The following is a 19895-nucleotide window of genomic DNA, read 5'->3' on the forward strand; positions in this document are numbered from 1 at the left end:
ATATTCATGAACTAAGAAACTAATCTGAACTTTCCTAGGGATTCCTGGAAGAACACTGTTCTTATTTAATACTGAGCAAGCTTCTCTGGGGATGCTGATCCTTCCGGATGATAAGAATGCTGCCTTCAAGATCCCCAGGCCCAACAGCAGCCATTGTTTTCTTGGGGTCTTATTTCTAGGCAGCATATAAAATAATCCTCAAGAGAATATAGCCAGATTTGTGACCAAAAAAATGAAATGAAATGAAATGAAACTTCTCTTTCCTAGCACAGGATGTTAAATCCTTGACTGTTGTTTTATTAGCTTTTGGTTGAAATTGATAATAAATGAATGTGTTGATCTTCTATGGTTAGCCAGAATTCAGATGCCTCAGTCTTCACACTGTTTAATGCTTGGGAACTCCATTCAAATATTTTCTTTTCTTCTTATAATCAAGATTAAGCCATTACCTTGACAGTCCTATGTGTATCATAATAAAGAAGCTTCCTAGTTCATCAACCACAGAGAAAATAGCTCAAACTTTGTCATATTAGTAAGGGGGAAAAAAAACAGGTGGTTTGTATGTAATTTCCAGCATTACTATCATTCAGATGGACAAATAAAAAAAATTACAGTAATCAAAAACAGACCTTTCAGCACATGTAATTAAATGAAAGCTTAATAAAGAATAATTTGCAAGAGCCAGATGTGCTTATGTCATGATTGTTGCTTTCTTTGGAACAATTTTTCTAATATAACAAGCCTCTAAAGAAATTAAAGTTTCATAATTCTGTATGTGCAATGACTCAGTGGCAAGAAAAATTCACAAGTAAGAGTAAGTCAAACTGCTAGAACTTAGGGGGAGAAAAGTCTGCCTCTTCTATTTCCTTTTTACTCTGTGGTATCCTTTTCCTTTGAAATTCAGCCAAGTGTCTTCAAAAGAGGGGCAAGTGAAGCTTCTGAAAATTTGCTTCTTGGATAAAGCCACTGAAGAAAAGTTTGGTATTGAATGGAGTGAAGATGGTTGAGAGCTGAGATAGTGTTGGCTACATGGTATCTGGTATCATGACTAATGTGCCCTACGACTGAGTATTAAAGAGTCATGAAATCTTTGAGAGGCAGGAGTCCTTAAGCATCATTTATGCCTTCATTTTACCTCAATAATTCAAGATCAGACGATCTTGAGTCCTCCAGGGAACTTCAACTAGTGAAAAAAAAAACACAGAAAAAAAAAATCCCTGGGAACAAATCTATTTTTTTAAAAGCTGACTAAATTCAGAAATCCTTCAGCTTGAACAAGATAGTCGCTTTTTAGAAATAATGTTAATTGCTTCCTCCAAAGCTTTGATAATCATTTATTTTATATCTCTCTCTACTGGTTTGTACCTACGAGAGGAATGACCCCAGAAACACTGAGATTCCTCAGACTTGGGGTTCCTCAGAGTTCCTGGTGAGCTGCCATCACTGATACATTAGAAGCAAGAAGGGGCATCTCCACACACCACAAAATTTATAGAGCTGAGTAAACTGGTCAGTAGGAGATCAGAAAAGATTTAGTAGAATAAGCTTCAAAATAAAAAAACCAGAAAATAGAATATGATGTAAAGATAGAAGGCACTCACAAAAATAAAAATTTTCACACTCTGTCTGACAAAATGCATAATTTTAGATATAAGTACCATGCTTTTCAGACTGAAGATTGCAGATCTGACCTGGGTAAAAAGAATGTCGTTCATTGAATAGGTATAGGCTTGCCAAATGATTTCAAAGATAGCTCATCTTCTGAGCTAACACTAATTGAGTATGTTCTATATGCAAGGCTCTGTTTTAGGAGCTGTGGAGGTTTCAAAGTCTTGGGATAGGCATATAGTTTTGGAGAAGATGTAAGATATAGATCCTTAACACCTGATGTGCACCTTTTTTGGTGGCACTTACCACTGTTTTTAAACCTGTGCTTAGTTGTGTATATATGTCTTATCATGCTTGATAGACTGTAAGCTTATTGAAGTCATGATCAACCTAATTATTTCTGAGGGCAAGCAGAGAGAATAGTACCTTGCAAATAAGAGATAGCCAATCAATATTTTTGACTTAACATACTATATGTTAAGAAGGAGAGATATTTTCTAAAAATGAGGCAAAAGAAGTAGTACATGGTTATATTTATCATACATAATGAATAATGTTATGGTGTTGTGTTTCAAAAATAAAATAAATAAATAAATAAATAAATAAATAAATAAATAAATAAGTAAGTAAGTAAAAGAAAATAAGCCCAGCCCAAATTAAATTACATTGTTTCAAAAGAAATGATTCTTTTGAAGTCATTTGTTGAAATGTTGACTAGAAAGCTTTTTTAATAACTGCTAGCTTTAGTCACCTGTCTTAAACTTTTCTAACACAAATTCTACTGCTTGAGCAGCAACTGAGGGGTGGTATTGATTTTTCTTCTTAGTTTACTTATAAATTTAAAGTTTCTCTAAATGATACCACATCCTTTTTGAAAGAACATAAAATATTAGTTATCCAAGTAAATAGCTTTAGTTAGAAAAGTCCTTTGCAGACTAATGGTTTGGGAAAGAAAAGGGTTAAGCTCTGATTAATGATTATGCAAGAGTTTACAAAAATGTCACTCCACGTAAGATTCTGAGATCATAGTTCACAGACACAATGATGATAATAATGAATATTCATTTCCAAACACAGTTGAGGTTTAAAAAACCAACAATGTAGTAAAGCTTATAACAGACTTAGCCAGAGTCCCATAAACATTTAAACTTTGGTGAAGACTATTTCTGTAAATATAGACTTTTTTTCCATTTTAATTTTGAAAAATGTTCGGTGATTGTTTGGGATATTGAGTTGTTTCTTTATCCAAGATATATAAAAGTCATGCAGTGCATATATGTAAAAATGAGCCTAGCTAAATATTTTTCAAAATTATAAAATCACTCAGATTTTATTGGAGCACTTTCAGAAACACTTTCACTATTTTATGGCAGAAATATTCCACCTTTAGTATTAGTTCAGTTTTAATAAAGTAGTCATTATTAAGATTTTGGTAAGCTGAAAACTGACATACTTCACATCTAGAACTGAAAGGGCCTTAACAGATCATTTAGTCTAGTCTTACCTCCTCATTCTTCTGATGAGAGGAGAACTAGAGAAGAGAAGTACCACACTCAAGATGATATAACTAGATAATAGAAGAACACTTTGGCTCTCATTCCAACATTACCATTTAAAGTAGAAATGGCTATATGATGAACCAACCTCTGTACATCACGAGTACATTTCCAGCATTGATGAATTTGTTCAACAACAAATCTTTATCAAATGCTTACTATTAACTAAACACTATGCTAAACACTGGAGGTACAACAGCAAGCAACTCGAAAACAGTTACTGCCTTAATGGAGCTAGAAAGAAAACCTGATATTAAATAAATGCTTAGACAGTAACTGTGAATTATGTTCAGGTTAAGTGCTGAGAAAGAAAAATACAGAATGTCAAAAGACCATCTAACAAAGGCATTTACATAGTCTGGAGAATCAAAATCGCTTCTCCAAGGAAATAACACTTTAAGTAAGAATTAACCAGGAGGAAAGGTTATAAAGAACATTCCAGAAAAAAGAAACATTGATTATTATGGCCCTGGGGTAGAAAAGAAAGTAACGTTTTCAAGATACTAAAAAAGGGCCAACATGAAAGGACGGTTAAGTGTGGGTACAGTGGCATGACAAGAGGCTAGACAGGGGTAGAGTCTTAAAGGCCACATGAATCATTTTAGACTTTATTCCCCCAACAAGAAGTATCTAGAAAAAGCAATGAATTAAAGCCAAGACACAAAGAATCTTTTCTATGCTTTACCACCAACTTATTGATGAATCTTTTAAATACATTGGACTAAGGAAGTCCTATGAAGATGTCATAAATCCATACCTCTAATACTATTTCTAGACTTCTGTGTCCTGAGACGAGCCTTCAAAAAAAACCTATCTTGCATTTGTATCCTAGTGACACTTTATTTTTTTTTTTTATTTTTTATTTTTTTTTTCACTTTTATTTTTATTTTTATTTTTATTTATTTTTTTTAAATGAGGAAGTCTTTATTTTTATTTTTTTTTTTTGGGTACATACATTTTTTAATCTTTTTATTTATTTTTATTTTTTTTTATTTTTTATTTTTTAATATATCCTAGTGACACTTTAATAACTAGGGCTACTTACATTCAACACAAAACAGTAGGTCCTACCAAACTCAGCCTTATGGTGAAATTCTTTTGTGTGTGTGTGTGTGTGTGTGTGTGTGTGTGTGTGTGTGTGTTTGCTTATTTTTGAGAGAGACAGACAGACAGAGAGACAGACAGAGTGTGAATGGGGTAGGGGCAGAAAGAGCGAGGGAGACACAGAATCCGAGGCAGGCTCCAGGCTCTGAGCTGTCAGCACAGAGCCCGGCGTGGGGCTCGAACCCATGAAACGTGAGATCATGACCTGAGCCAAAGTTGGACGCTTAACTGACTGAGCCACTCAGGTGCCCCTGAAATTCTTGAGTGTCTTCAAGTAGATACACCAGTCTATGGCCAGGACCTAAAAAATGTATTTTGTCAGAGTCATCTTATAACACTATTGTACTTGGAAAGAGAGGCACGTTTTGCCCCGTACAGCCAAATTCATGTCAAATTATGAGTGGTGTCAGTGTATCTAATACTTAACATAATATGAAATATACATTTATAGGTATATACATTATACATACATAAATGTGTGTATATATGTATACATATGTATCATGTATATACCTGCTTTCTGGGATAAAATCATGTAAGCTCTCCTATGGAGAACCCATCGAAAAAAAAGTGCAAGGCTTATATTCTCATAATCGCATGATTTTCACATAACCACATAACCACTCATCCTGCCATTCAGTCATCACCCTCATTCATTCATGTGTGAATTCAACAAGCATATATTGTATGCTAACTCAGTCAGGTTCTGTGTTAGGTATTTAACATTTATTATTTTATTTAGTTTTCTAAATAATTATAGAAAATGGGAATTATTATCTATTTTATAGAGTCAGTCTTACTTTAAAGTCCATGTGCTTTACATAAGCTCTACAGTGAATTATAATGAAACCCATTTCCTGTTCCTAGCCACCAGACAAGAATCATTGTCCAAGGAGAAGAGAGATTCTGATGTTGCTGCTGTTCTGAGTTCTCAAATAGCAAACTATATTTCCAGATGTCTTGCAGTGACTTTTTCTAAAATGGCACTTCACAGCCCTCACATACAGAAAGGGTTAATGGTACCACCAGCCAGCCACCTTGAAGGAGCAAGGGGCGCAATTTTTATCTAAACAGCTCCCTTCTCCAACTGATCTTGGAGCCATAATAGAAGACACTTGAAATACCCTAGTGACACATATTGAAGAGACTGATAAAGTAAAAAGAACTATGCAGAATATAGGTAGAAATAGGGGAACTTGATACAAATGGAAATTGACAGGAGCTTTAAATTGGCACCAGTATGCTCCAGTATATGGAAACCAACAGTAAAAAAGCAGGCACAACTTCACACACCAGATTCTCTTTGGAGTAAATTCTCCTGTGTTTTGTCATTTCAATTAGAAAGGGCATTTTAAAGTGGCCTGTCGGAATCTGGCCCAGAGAGAAAGAAAAAAAAATTTTTTCCCCTCAAATATAACTAGCCTATTGGTGGATAACGAAGAAAGGAAGCGAAGGGAAAATGCTCCTCTATAAAAACAGATTCAATAGGCACTACTGAAATTTCAACCCCTACCCTTATATTTACCCCACCTGCTGTGGTTCCACATAATATCTGGGAACCCCAGATCCCTGGCCCTGGATAACTCAGATCCTGTTCTTGTATACAACACACTACTCGGGGGTTGGAGAGGGCAATAGAAGATGATGGAGTTGTGAGACAAGCAGGGTTGGTAGGGGAGCATCTTTAAGGAAATGCCATTTACTTGAATGATGCTGCCTAACACTAGGCCCCAAGCCTGGCTCAGTTCTCCAGGGACATCCTGGGTTTTGTTACCTTCTCAAAACAATGCTGATGACCATTCCCCCGCCTACCGAGCAAGGCATGCTATAAAGCTGGACAAGTTCAGCTGTGAGGCTGTGAGAAGGTAGAACGGAGACAGGGGTAATTAAGCAGCATGATTTAGTGCTTGTTCAGCACAGGGAAGAAAATATGTCAGTAACAAGTCATTACAGACTGAGGGCGGGGGGAACGGAGAAAGCTTAAAAATAATTTGAAAGAGATCACAAATACTTTTACTTCTCATAAACCTCCAATGTCAACAAAACGATCCAGGAAATATGGCTGTGGTTTTATGGAAGGAAAGAACTGAAGTCCTTGTTTTTCAGCATAGAAGGCACTTGTTTAGCTATACCCCTAATACTTGACACCAAAGAAAATTGGCTGTAGGGATAGGAGATGAGAAGGAATAAGGGAAGAGCTACCACACCCACTCCTCACGTATTGGGTTAATTTCCAACTCAACCGTCTCACTTCTCCTGCCATATTCTTTCCTTTTCTGTTAACCCCTCTTGTCTGTCATACTTCTACTCATGTTTTGAGTCTTGGTTAAAAGTCACTTTCTCCTTAAGGCCTTATCTGAACCCTGTCTCCCTTGTGCTCCCCCCATATCTCATCATCTATTCCTGTGTACTTGACGGAAATTTTTTTTTTTTTAATGTCTCTATCTCCCAGCAAATTCCAAGCTCCTTAAGGGAAGGACTGAGTCTTCTTTAACGTGTCCTCAGCACCTAACATCATGCCTGATATTTAATATATGCTGTGTCAACAATGATCACTAAAACTCCTTTATTTCTCTTCTTGGCTCTATCTTTTTGGAATTGTTATCATTTCTGCCCACACCTTTTTCTTATTATACCTTTCCTCACAGTCTCTCCAAAAAGGATCCCCAGAGATGGAAGTCTCTTTCTTTGTTTCCATCTTCTTGAACTTATAACATGTGGGTTCATCAAGTCATGCATTGATTTTCTTATAAAGAAACACCAGATAACACAATGTTAGCAGAAGGAAGAATTGTAAACATCGTTTAATCCAATCCCTTTGCTTTACAGATGAGGAAAACTCAAGCCTAGAGAAGGAAGGTGATTGCATAAGAATACCAACTGACAAGCAATAGATAGAAGGAAATCTAGAACCCAAATTTACTATTTCTCCCATCCAGTGTTCACACAGACTCTTTTCTTCTTGTTTCTGTTCTCTTAGGGAACTGAGTGCAAATAGAATATGTACATTTTGTCAGAGCTTCTGATCTGGACTTCATAAAAGGGCTGTTTTCCCACCATTCCCCCAGAATTGAAAGAGAAATGTATCCTATATATATTTGAAAAATAATCATTGGGCACCCAAAAAATAATTGATGTGGTAGAATTTTATTTTAATATTTGTTTTTAAATGTGCAGATTTTAAAATGCAACGACAGTAATTAGCTTAGGTAATTATCATCATGTTAAGGTGTTTTCAGATTTTTTAAAGTAAAGTTTATGCAAATATACATAAAGAGCCAAAAAGCTGTCTCAGGTGAGAGTGGACCTATTTCATCCCCTTTGAGATTTCAGCTATTTGCCTTTCCACAACAACCAAAGAAAAAATAGAACAAGCATTGACTGTAAGGCATTGGAAAGCCAGGACCTGTTTAATTCATTTCATTATCCCCTGCAGCCGGCACAAGAATGTCAAGTAAAGAAAAATGAATTGAAAAAAGAGTTTTCCTGGCTGAAGATCCTCTTGCCTATTTTCCCAAGCACTGAGTAGCTCCTCTGACATAACTCATTGTGCTACTGGGGTGGGAGGAATGGGAAGAATATGCTGGAAGTGGAAGAGAGGAGAAGCTGCAAAAGAAAAGAAAAAAGAAAAGGGGAGAGGCTCAGGTCAATGGTCCTAGCCTTACATGAGGAGACATTTTTTAAAAAAATCCTGAATGCATCAGGTTGAGCACCCAGTCAGTCATCTGCTACAAAAACAAAACACAACAAAACAAAACAAGACCAAAAGAACACAAAAAAACAGAATTCATTCTTGGATGACACCAATTATATTGGAATGCATTCAGAAGAGCTTTTCTTTATAGAACACAGTTGCATAGTGGAAATAAGTAAGCATAAACAAAGCAACCCCCAATAATTTTAAGAAGAAAATTCAATCTCTCCTTGCCTTTCCAAGTATCTTTCAGGGTGCCAAATAAAATATGTAAATACATAATGTTTTATTTACAGAAATAAAGTTCGGTCATTGAAACAATTAGTACTTTGGTTTTTGAAGCAAGATATTCGAAGAGGTGATAATGAGGGCAGTTGCAAATCGACATTATGGGAACGAACCTGACTGTTTTCCTTCTGTTTCCAAGAGCTGGGCAGGCAATGCTGAAGAGACCCAGTTCTCTGAATGTGCTCCAAGTGGTACAGCTTGCATTCGTAACGCTCCTTTAACTCTCTAGTCACAAAACCGTGGCTCATCAGGGAAACCTTAAACAAGTGCATCTTGACTCTACCAATAGGAAATAAAAACTCATCGAGGTGTCCAGAAATTGGATTTGAACCCGAAGTGTTATTTCCCATAGCCTCAAAGTCACAGGGAAGTTTCAGGGGGTGTATATATTTGAGTACAAGCTGAATTGAATAAAGTACTTTCAGTAAATGAGTAGATGTTAGGTCCCTAATATTTAAAAGCATTGTTTCTTTGTAACCAAAAGGCGAATTTTGGTTTGGATTCATGCAAAAAGTATTTATTGGCTGGCTACTAATGGCCAGGTACTATTTGGGAAAACAGGAGTGAGCAGTGACTTCGGGTAAGGGGGGCGGGGGGAAGATGATGAATTAGCACGCAGATGTGTAACTTTGATGCTGATATGTGCCATGGGATATAAAGTGACCAGGTATATGAATGTAAGGGAGGGGGCGTTTAATATAGAGTAGGTCAGGAAAACTAAAAGAAGGGTCATTTGAGTAGAGACCTGAAAGAAGTGAGGGAGTAAGGCGTGTGATAACCCAGGGAGAGCATCCAGGGCAGAGGCAAAGGAGAGGTGAATGTCCTGAGGCACAGAGATGCTCGTGTTTGGCGTGTGTGAAGAACAGCAAGCATGCCAGTGTGGCTGGAGCAAAGTGAGCTTGGAAAAGGGTGATGGGTCAGATGTCAAAAAGGTATCAAGGAGGCCAGATCATGTAGACCTTAAATACTACCAGACTGACTCCGGACTCCATTCTGAGTTTCCGGGTTTCTAGGAAACAACATCACAACAACATGGCAGACCTGGAAATCCCTCAGCAATACCCACAGAAAAATCTGGAGATATGCCAGGACTGCCTTGCCTTGGCCCATGATGACTGCCAAGAAACCAGATGCTGTTGCTTGAAAAATATTCTACAACTGCTCAGCTTTTACACCCTTCGATTTCCACCCATACTGAGGCCCCCAAAACAACAGAATGAAGATAAATATGAGTAAGTATGCAATGAAAAAAATAAGTTTTTGTTCAAATTGTTAAAAATATATATTTGGGAAAATAAAATTGCATGAAAGAAAAGTATAGTATTTTCTAAATGTCATTTTTCTTCACTTTAATTGATGGACAGAACAAATGTGGCTGGTTGGAAATAAACATGTCTGTTATAAGAAAATGTTTTTAGTGTTTTTATAAACTGAACTTGGTTTTTAATTTCTCAAGAGACTATGGAAGACTGAGCATAAGAATCATGCGAATGAACAAAATTCATACCTATGATGAAATGCATAGATTTATTACACAGAAATTTCATATTAATAACATAATATTCATTAATAATATTAACCTAAAATGAACATTTGTAATAAATGTTGAGGGAGATAAGGATGCATTTTGAATTCACTTTGAAGTGATCAAGTAAACTCGACAAGAAATAATACAAAACATCCTCTTCTTATTTTCCCTTTTTATTTTCTTCTATATTTTTTAAATTCAAATAAATGTTTTACCCTGTTTCCGAGCCACCTCCACTAACTGTCATTTTTTGAACTGCGAATTATTAATATTGCCAATTGGAGAACTTCAGCATATTTTGCAGTATGTAAATATGCCATCTGTATCCTACAGTAATACCCATGGCTTACTCCCTAATTAGCAGAAAGGAATGGTACCTTATCCATAGCAGCCATGGTAAAAATCATTCAAAGACTGTGTAATAACTACATAACACACTTTATTGTCACTAGATACGATACTGATACATATATCAATAATCCACCTTTAAAATTCCTTATAGCAGATAAAGCAAGGAATGGTTAATATAAAGGACTAAAGAAGACACTTAGAAAAATAAGGTTTATATGTTGCTGTGAGAAGCAGGACAGCATAGTGATTAAGAGTGCACATTCTTTTGTCAGAACTAATCTAAGGAGAGTTATTTAATCTCTCTGGATCTTAAATTTCCACATCTTTAAAATGGGAAAAATAATAGTACTTACTCCAAAAGACTGTTGTATGGAGTAAATGAGTTAATGCATGTAACATACTCGTAAGAAGGGCACACTATAAAGACTTGAGACTTGTAGGTTCTTATTCTTATCAGTATATTCTCTTTAAGAGATGTCACTCTAAAAATTTTACTCTGAAAAAAAAAACATCTGGCATTTTTATTCAATTTAGCAAAAAATATTAGGGATACAAAGATGAAGAAGATATGCAGCCTCTCAGGAGCTCACAGCAAGGACAGAAAGGAGAAAGGGAGAGAGACACAATATGATAAAAGGCAACATGGAAGCATTTACAAACTACTACTGAAACACCATCACTGGGAACAATTAGGGTTTTCCCCCCAGTTTCATTGAGATATTGGCAAATAAGATTGCATAAGGTTTATTTTAATGTTTATTTTTTTAAGAGAGAGACAGACAGACAGACAGACAGAGCGTGAGTGGGAGAGGGGCAGAGAGAGACAGAGACACAGAATCAGAAGTGGGCTCCAGGCTCTGAGCTGTCAGCACAGAGCCCGACGCGGGGCTCAAACCCATGAGCCGTGAGATCATGAACTGAGCCGAAGACAGAGTATTGACCAACTGAGCCACCCAGGTGCCCCCAGATTCTGTAAGGTTTAGGTGAACAACGCGACAATATGACCTATGCATATATTATGAAATGATAACCACGGTAAGGTGAGTTAACACACCCATCACAGTTAGTTTTGACTGAGAACAGTGAGGCAGGCTTTGCTTACATCAAAGCTCTGGCAAGAGATCCTATGCTAATTAAAACTTATAAGTGATCCTATAAAGTTATTTAACCAAAAATAAATAAATAAATAAATAAATAACAATAATCCTAAGCCAAGCTCTAGAACACACACAGTGTTTAGGTTAACAGTTTCTGTTCTGCTTTTATTAATGGTCCCCCTTCACAGCCCATTCCTTCAGGCTGGTACCCCAAGACTGCTTCACAGAACTGTGATGTTCACACTAAAAGGCCAACCTGGCTCTGAGAAGCCTTAAGAGTTATAAAATACACCGCTCTTCTAGTAAAAGGAAAACCACCCTTGGCTATTTGTTTAGGGAACAGGAACTTTGTTTTGTTCTTTTTTTATGGTCTGTTGCTGGCCAGAGAAAAATTTTAAGCATTAAGGGTCCTAACATAGGAGGATTTTTTAGAATCTCAATATTCTGCGTAAGCCTACCATGACACCTCTGGAAAACTCTCATTACATGATGTAAAATCGCAGCTTTAGTTTGTTAAGAGGGCAGGATTCCGAGTGGACCATGAAATATTTATGTCTCTATGCAGCTCTTTGAAGGAATAATCTTATGTTTTTGTGCCTGTTGTGGGTCAGAGGTTCAGATCAGCACTTCTTTCTGTCACTCCTTATATATTTTACTATAATTTACAGCTCAGCAAGAGGACTCATAAAACAAAAGTGTCTATTTTATTTCAGCAACTAATTCTAGTTAATCAAAGATTTCCAGCCAAACAACCCAGCATGAAACTCTGCATGGAAAATATGAGGAGAACAAAGCATTTTGTCAAATAACACATCTCATGATGTAAACACATATGTCTCTTAAAGGAAATTTTATCGTTTCCACATTATCGGCATACAAAAGGAGCATTCTTGTCGCAGACCTGGTGCAACTGTGGAGGCATCGTCATTGGAAACAAGAGCCTGATTAGGTTCCCACACAGATATGAATAGACTTTCCTTTTTTAGTGAAATAGCTTTTATTCCTTTTTAAAACAGACTGGTAATTGTCACCCTAAAAAACACTGAATTGTACTAGGGCAACATTTGTTTCTGCTCTTTTTTTCCCATCTTTTTAGAATCAGCCAATAACGTTACTATCCCTTCTGGTTGGTCCTCTTCTGGAAAGTCTGAGTTAATCCACAGCTGTGTGAATGTGAAAAAGGGACACAGCAGGCAAAGTCTGTTGGGTCTCTTGTCTGCTAATAAAGTGCACAGTCTGCAGGACAGATGTTAAGAGGATCTGTTAAATAAGTCAGTGGCAGAGATCCTGACCTCCGCCAAGGAACATTTTATTATTCCAGAAAGGGGCATAATTGCACAATTAGAAGAACCATAGCTTTTCTTTATAGATTTTTGCTCCTTGCTTCATCATTTGGTTGAAATATAGTATCAAGATCCATTCACTGAGAAGCAATGTGATAAATATGATTGGGTTTAGTACAAACTTCAGATTACAAGATTTCCCCAAATCCCCAGGAAATGGTTGGACCTTGGCTTTGCTTCAATCTTAAACAGTTTTGTTTATTCTGCATGTATCATTACACTATTTGCACAGTTTCACATGCCACAGGGTACCATTGTACTAAAGGGACTATGAATCTTAGCAAATATAGTTCCCTAACTATTAAATCTAGTGTAATGGGAAATGTAAACTAGAGATCAAATTAATAGAGGAATATCACATCATAAAGTTGTACGCTATACCTTATACCACTTTACCATTTACGGTGTGAATAAAATCATGTCTGCCACATGCATTGCAAATGCCCAAGTGTGGCGTAAAAGGCACTTTGTGATCTGACCCCTTGCTTACCTTTCCAATCTTACCAACTATTACTCTTGTACACCTGGCCTGTGCCAGGCTGTCGTTTCCTGAAGGTGCCACTCTGTCTATTGCTTCTACGCCTACAGGCATCCTTGCTCTTTGTCTGGGGTGCTCTTTCTCTTCTCTGTTATCTCTGCTGCTCTGTATCCTTACCCCATAAACCTAGTGAACTTCCACTCTCTTTTCAAGATTCAATTTTAACACCATCCCATCCATGAAGATTGCCAATATTTCCCCAGGCAGAGCTTAACACTTCTTCCTCCCATAGTGTTTTCATTCTGGATATACATCTATGTTAACAATTATCACATTGTCTACTAGATTGTGGGCCTTCTGAAGGCACGGATCAAGGCTTGATCTTAGTATCTTGCAAGTAGCAAATCATGCTTACTACACAAATAGGCACTTCATCAACATATGGGGAATTAATGTAGAAGCAGATTAATTATTTAATTTTTTCATGTTAATACAAGTTTATATTCTGGCCTTGTCACTGCTACCATCACTATTACAGGGTCTTATACTTTAATATACCTTAATATTTTTTTAAAGGATAATCTTCATTAGGTTGGTACATTCAATTGCAAAAAATATATCTCTACAAAAACTCACCCCACCCACTTGCACCTAGAATAGGTGGAAGTTATATTGGGCTATATTGTCCTCTTGTCCACGCTTCAATTTTGATCAATTCGTTTCTTATGAATTTATTTAAAAGAAGCAATCAAATTTAGTTCTTCACACTGTCGCTTCACAATTCCGCATATCCTAACCCAGGCCACTAACAAAGTATGTGGCTTTGGTCAAGTTAATCCATCTTTCTGGACCTGAGTCTCTTCAAATATAAAACCAAAAGATTCACATAATACTTGACAGTGTATAAAGAACTTTGGATACGGATTTTCTTTGTTATTCTTTACAACTGCCCTTTGGGGTATGTATTACTCCTAATCCCATCTAATGGAATCTGGGCATAGAAAGATTAATTTGGCCATGCTCATGGAACTGGTGGTAGAGTAAGGATTTGACCCTCAAGACCTCTGGGGGTCTTTCTGGCTCTGGAAATCTGTGCAATCTTACAGTCTCATTGTCTATGTGTGAAGGCTTTTCTTTCAATATGGTGCCATTTTTTCTTGGTTAGTGGCAAGTCCAGTCTAAAGTATCTTTTTTGCTGCCTGGCCACCACTTCTTTCTAAAGAGCACTGCATGGGGCCTTATGCTTTTTGAACTCAGGAGCAGTCATTAAGCATAGGTATTAGGACAGAAAGATTTCAAAAAGCCTGTACACAACCAGCTTGGTCAACCAGTAAGTGAATATATTTCTATACATATATACCACATGATTACCCACATGTTATCTTTTCTTTATCACTTTCAAGTGTTGCTCATTTAGCTGATTTCCTCTCTAGGCTATTACCTTAAGAGGTCAATAACTTGCTTAGCTTGCTTGCCTAAGAGAGTACCTAAAGCATGTAGGATATGCTTGTTAAAATATTTTTTTTATGAATGAATGAATGGGTGAGAGATACAAGTATAAGGGTATGGAGAGAAATGATGTTTATTGAGTACTTACTGTGTAGCAGATATTGTGCTAGGTGGCTGGATTATGTTACTTCATTTAATCCTTATAATATGGGAGGTATCATTATCTCCATTTCACTGATGAGGAGACTGAGGTGCAGGGGAAGTTATCTCAAGGTCTCATAGCTCTTTTTTTTTTTTCTGGTCACAGAGCTCTGTTAACTGAAGGGGTCTTGAGGAACCAAGAAGCACTACTTTCTGACAGAAAACATGTCAAAGAGCATCTAGCTGCTGAAAGGTTGTTCCAATACATGGTGGCAAATCATCACCTAATGATACAGTCATCTTCCTGTTTCATAGTAAAGTATATCTGTGTTTGGTAATAGTGTTTTATAATCAGGAGATGTGGCAGAGGTGGATCTAAAGTCAGGAATGGTATGGTTGGACATAGATTAATTATGTATGACTATTTTGCTCTGCGACTAAGAAATGTCTCTTTATTAAAATGATTAAGAAATGCCTCTTTACCAACAGGACTGATAAATGGACGGGGAAGAGAAGGTCTTCCACCCAAATTAGTCATATCCAGGCCTCCACTATCTCAACAAAGCTTCTCGCTCTCTCTTGGTTGTGTTACATCTAAGCCAATGATTTAACTATGCATTATTCAGAGACTGCCCCTTGGGCGCTGGAGCAAACACTTGCTTGGAGGCGAAGAAAATGTTCTGAGCAGGTAAACAGCCACACTGCAGAGAGGGGTGTTTTTTTGTAAGGGGGCTAAGGAACTCCTAAACTCTGGACGGCAATCCCAGTATAGTGAGGACTACTTGGAGCACGTGCTTCAATCCATTTACTGACAGTGAGTATTTCTCCTGCCTTTTTTTTTTTTTTAATTTATTTGCTTTTTTTCTTTTTAAGCAGACCAAGTGATACTCCACTGAGAATGCAATGCTAAACCACTTTTCCTTGAGAGTTTTTAAACTGGGCCTCTGAGAAGGAGTTCGATACAATTCAATGACTGAAGTAATACCTTTGTCCATTTGAGCATTAAATGGCCCGTTGAAATACAGCTTAGTTAGAGGGAATTTCAGAAAATAGTACCTTCTAATTTTTTTTTTAATTTCTCTCCCAGCTGATGAGAGCAGAGCTTGGAAAATGCAGCTCAATCACTTTCCACAGCCTCTCAGGTCAGCCTCTCACCAGTGTTAATTAAATATAACCCCCTTAGAATACGAGAGGTTAAGTGAGAGCAATGCTGTGTTCTTCTCCAATATACTACTGTGAACACAAATGGCCATAATCTGTTTATAAGAAGGCTTCCTTGAGCACAGAGGTCTCACTAATGAAAAACTATAAGAGGAAAAGCTACATAATATGTCAACTGTTCATCACAAAGTATATTTTAAACTACCTGTTTCTATACCCATTGTGTTTAAATAACACATATCATAAAGGAAATTGGTGTAACAGATGGTTTCGGCTCTGGGTAGCAAATGGAGACCAGTTTTCAATGTGATAAAGTAAAACTGTAAAAGCCAGCACATATTTCAGTACTTAAAAGTCTTCCTTCCCCTCAAGTTAGAAAAATTTCCCCCAATAGCTGCAAGTATTAGTGTATTTTCTCTTTTTAGCAGATGCTGTATCTTCTGTAGCACAACTTGACCAGACTCTAAAACTGGAAAATTGCTGAAATAATGGTTCTATACCAGCTATTTTCAATTAGAAGTCTTTTTAAGCTATTGGGTTTACAGTTCCATACACTGTCCAGAGCTATTTGTAAACTAAATCACTTAAAATAAAGCTCTTTAATACTCTGTAATTAGTCTTGTCTCTCTGAACATGACTTTACTGTAAAGGCTCCTTCCTGACTCTCCTATTGTCCCAAGATTGCTGAGAAGAAAGCAGCCAAGCGATAATTCAACATTATTGCTGCTTCAGTGCACTAATCGCTTAAAGAGCAGCAAAGACTCTGTGCTCTCTGCCCCACAGCCCCAGCAGCCTCCTGGCCTGAGGCAGGCATCCCGACCCAGCCATGGCCAGATGTCAAGAGGAATCCCCAGCTCCTGATGCAGCAGGCGCTCCATTCCAGTATGGTCAAACATCTGCTTCCTCTGCTGGCATGCAACCTGCTGAACATGCTCAGAGGGCAGCACAGGCTAGGGATGGGCAAGGACACACTCCCCAGCTACTCCTGGAGACTCATCAAAACTTTGAAATTATAAGACAGCCCCAGAAACTCTCAGAAGAATAGAGCTATGGCATTCAGGAAAAACATTCTAAGCATTTTCCTCAAAAGAAAACTACAAAATAAGGTAACTCAGATTTCATGATAGGTCTTCTTATCCTTGTTAAATTCTGTTAGGTTTGAAGTTTCTTCTGGCCACCTAACTGGAAATTTGGAAACTACATGAACTCTCTGGGATTCTGAGAATGTCATGTTGACTTTGAAATTTTCCCCTTTTGTAATTTAATTAAATTACATTTAATTCACTTGAATATTGTAAGAGGGGAATAAGTTATGCAAGAAAGCTTCTAAATGACTGTGCTTCCTACATATCGGTCAGCAGAGTTTAAAGCAAAGAATCCTGGTCAAAACACACTTAAACCATCTATTATGGTCCTATTTTGTTTAATAGATGAGTAATCTGGTTCAAGTTACTTGATCCATTGAAACTTCACTTTCTTCTTCTAAACTATGGGGATAATATTAAAGCACACTTATTATAAAACCTAAATATATAATTAATAATTATATAATATATAATAATATAGTATATAACATACAATTAAACTATAAAAAATACAATATGTATTATATGTGTGTTTGTATGTGTGTATCTATATACATATAAATAATATCCATACTATTCTTATATCTGTTTTGTTTTGTTTTTAGAAAGAAATTCAGGTTTCCTTTGTTAACATCCAATTCACACATCAAATACAGGTTTCCTGCCAAGAATGAGTCCACTCATCCTATGGGATCTCCATAAATAGCATCCATAAAAACTAACGAACATTCCCAGGTCCTCACCAAATTTCATACTTACTTCACTCTGAAAGACAGACTTATTTATATACTATTATAATCAGAAATAATATTCCTTTACTGAAAGTCAGAGTATATGGTGTGCTTAATACAATTGAAAAGATGAGCTTGAGGAGAATTGTGAGTGTTCTAGCCAGAAGTGACTGCTGGAATAAAATTCTTAGTCTTGAAGACCAAAGCGAAGCTGAGGATAAACAATCGAGTAAGTCTGTTTTTAAAAATCTGCCCATCCAGGTTCAGATGTATAGGTAGACACATAAGAAGGGTATTTCCATTAAGACAAGTAAGATTTGCAATCCTAACTCTTTATCATACATTTCTTTCTGCATTTTCTCTTTCCCCACTAGAATGTAAACTCCGTGAGAGCAAGGACTTTGTTTTATTCACTGCTATTTCCTCAATATATAAAACAGGTTTTCTCAAACTCAGCACTAGTGATATTTTAGACCAGATAATTTTTGTTGGTTGGGGTGGGGGGCTTTCCCCTCCACTGTAGGATATTCAGCAGCATCCCTAAAGGCTTTACCCACTAGATGCCAGTAGTATCTCCACCCTCATCCCCAAGTCATAACAAATAATACTGTGTCCAGACATTGTCAACTGAACCCTAGGGGGCAACATTGCCTCCCACTGAGGGTCACTGGTCTAGAATAATACTTGGCATGTAATAGGCACTGAGTAATTATTTGTTGAATAGTTGAATGATTAAATTTGTTATGTTTGAATTTTCATACAAACTTTTCCAAATTTCCTGAGCATGATCATTCATAAGCTCCCCTTAGATTTTGATACAATAACACATTGAAACAGTCATAATCAAAGCAATAGTGTCATTTTGAGTAGTAAGAATTAAAAGAGAAAAGCTGTAATACTTCATTCTTACTTTAATTTAAATGAGTAAATGAATTAGAATGAGAATTTGATAAATATCCCCAAAGTGGATATTCTAGATTAAAAACAACTCTATTTCAAATGGGCTTTGAATGAATACTGTATGTTTGCATTTTGTAGAATTTGAGATAGTCAACACATGTACACATTTTAAGCAATAACATTTTTATGCATATCAATCATTTATTTATTTTTGTTTTAGTTCATACTGCTCAAGGTCAATAGCATTAGGGACATTACTGATAAGGTACCCAAGGATCATAGTCTAGATTAATTTATATATTACGACATCAAAGTTTGGTTACATGTATCATAGCTGGTGATATAAGAGAAATATGCAATGAGGAATGAACTCAGTGCAGTTTCCTGGAATTAAAGAATTCTGATTTAAGTCCTAAGTTTACCAAATGACCAAAAGGAAGGAGGTCTTGGGAAATTTATTTGGCTCTATTTTGCCTCCATTTTTTAGTGTATAAAAAGGAAATGCAAATACTTGGCCAACCCCACATTTAATAATTATAAATATAAAGATATTGGTATTTATAAAACTAAAAAAAAAAAAAAAGCTAAATTAATTCCTCTCAGTCTGACTCAAGATGACCCTACTGATGTCATCAATTATAAGGGAACAATGAAAAATTGAATATACAATGATTTTTTTAATCTACACAGCAACCAGTAGAGTAACAGTAGATTTTTGGGTTTATTTATATTTAGGAAAGAATCCACTATTAGTGCCATTTAGGCTTGGAAGTTTGTGTGTAGGTAGGTAAGAGAATCCAGTTAATATCCTAATCCTAATAATCTAGAACAGTCAAAATAAAGCACGATTGTTTCAAATCAGTGTAGAGAGCTTAAATTGTTATAAACTTCCGTGAACTTACAGTTTAGATGGATTTGCACAAATATACATATCTGTAGCATATGACCTTTTCTACAAATAAAAGATAAAGGAAAATTGGCAGAGTAGTATTAACTATGTGCCAGCTCTAGTGGTCAGTTTTGTCCGTCCACTGGGGCATGTCTGTTAGGGGAATCCATCCAACTGTAGCTTCTCAATCTCTTTTAATTAAAATATCATTAAAATATTTTTGGATTGGAAGAATTAATATTGTTAAAATACCCACACTACCCAAAGCAACCTACAGATTCAATGCAATCCCTATCAAAATCCTAACGGCATTTTTTACAAAAACAGAAAAAAAAAAAACCCTAAAATTCATATGTAACCACAAAAGACCCTGAATAGCCACAGCAATCTTCAACAAGAATGAAGTTGGAACTATCACGCTTCCTAATTTCAAAACATATAGTTTTTCAATAAATGGTATTGGGAAAACTGAATATCCACATGCAAAATAAT

General features: G+C 36.4%; 1 protein-coding gene across 14 annotated transcripts in view; it reads right to left on the bottom strand.

Annotated features, from left to right (window-relative positions):
- SOX6 (SRY-box transcription factor 6) overlaps window positions 1-19895 on the bottom strand; it is a 377057-nt gene that overhangs the window by 90313 nt on the left and 266849 nt on the right. For 3 of the 14 annotated variants that reach the window (XM_042907308.1, XM_042907305.1, XM_042907304.1), the window contains exon 10: window positions 1659-1691. The exons of the other annotated variants lie outside the window; for them this stretch is intronic. In XM_042907308.1, coding sequence (XP_042763242.1) covers window positions 1659-1691 — 33 coding nt within the window. The remainder of the gene's footprint in view (window positions 1-1658; window positions 1692-19895) is intronic. 14 annotated transcript variants of the gene reach the window in all.

This window comes from Panthera leo, chromosome D1 (assembly GCF_018350215.1).
Source record: "Panthera leo isolate Ple1 chromosome D1, P.leo_Ple1_pat1.1, whole genome shotgun sequence".
NCBI classification, from domain to species: Eukaryota; Metazoa; Chordata; class Mammalia; order Carnivora; family Felidae; genus Panthera; species Panthera leo.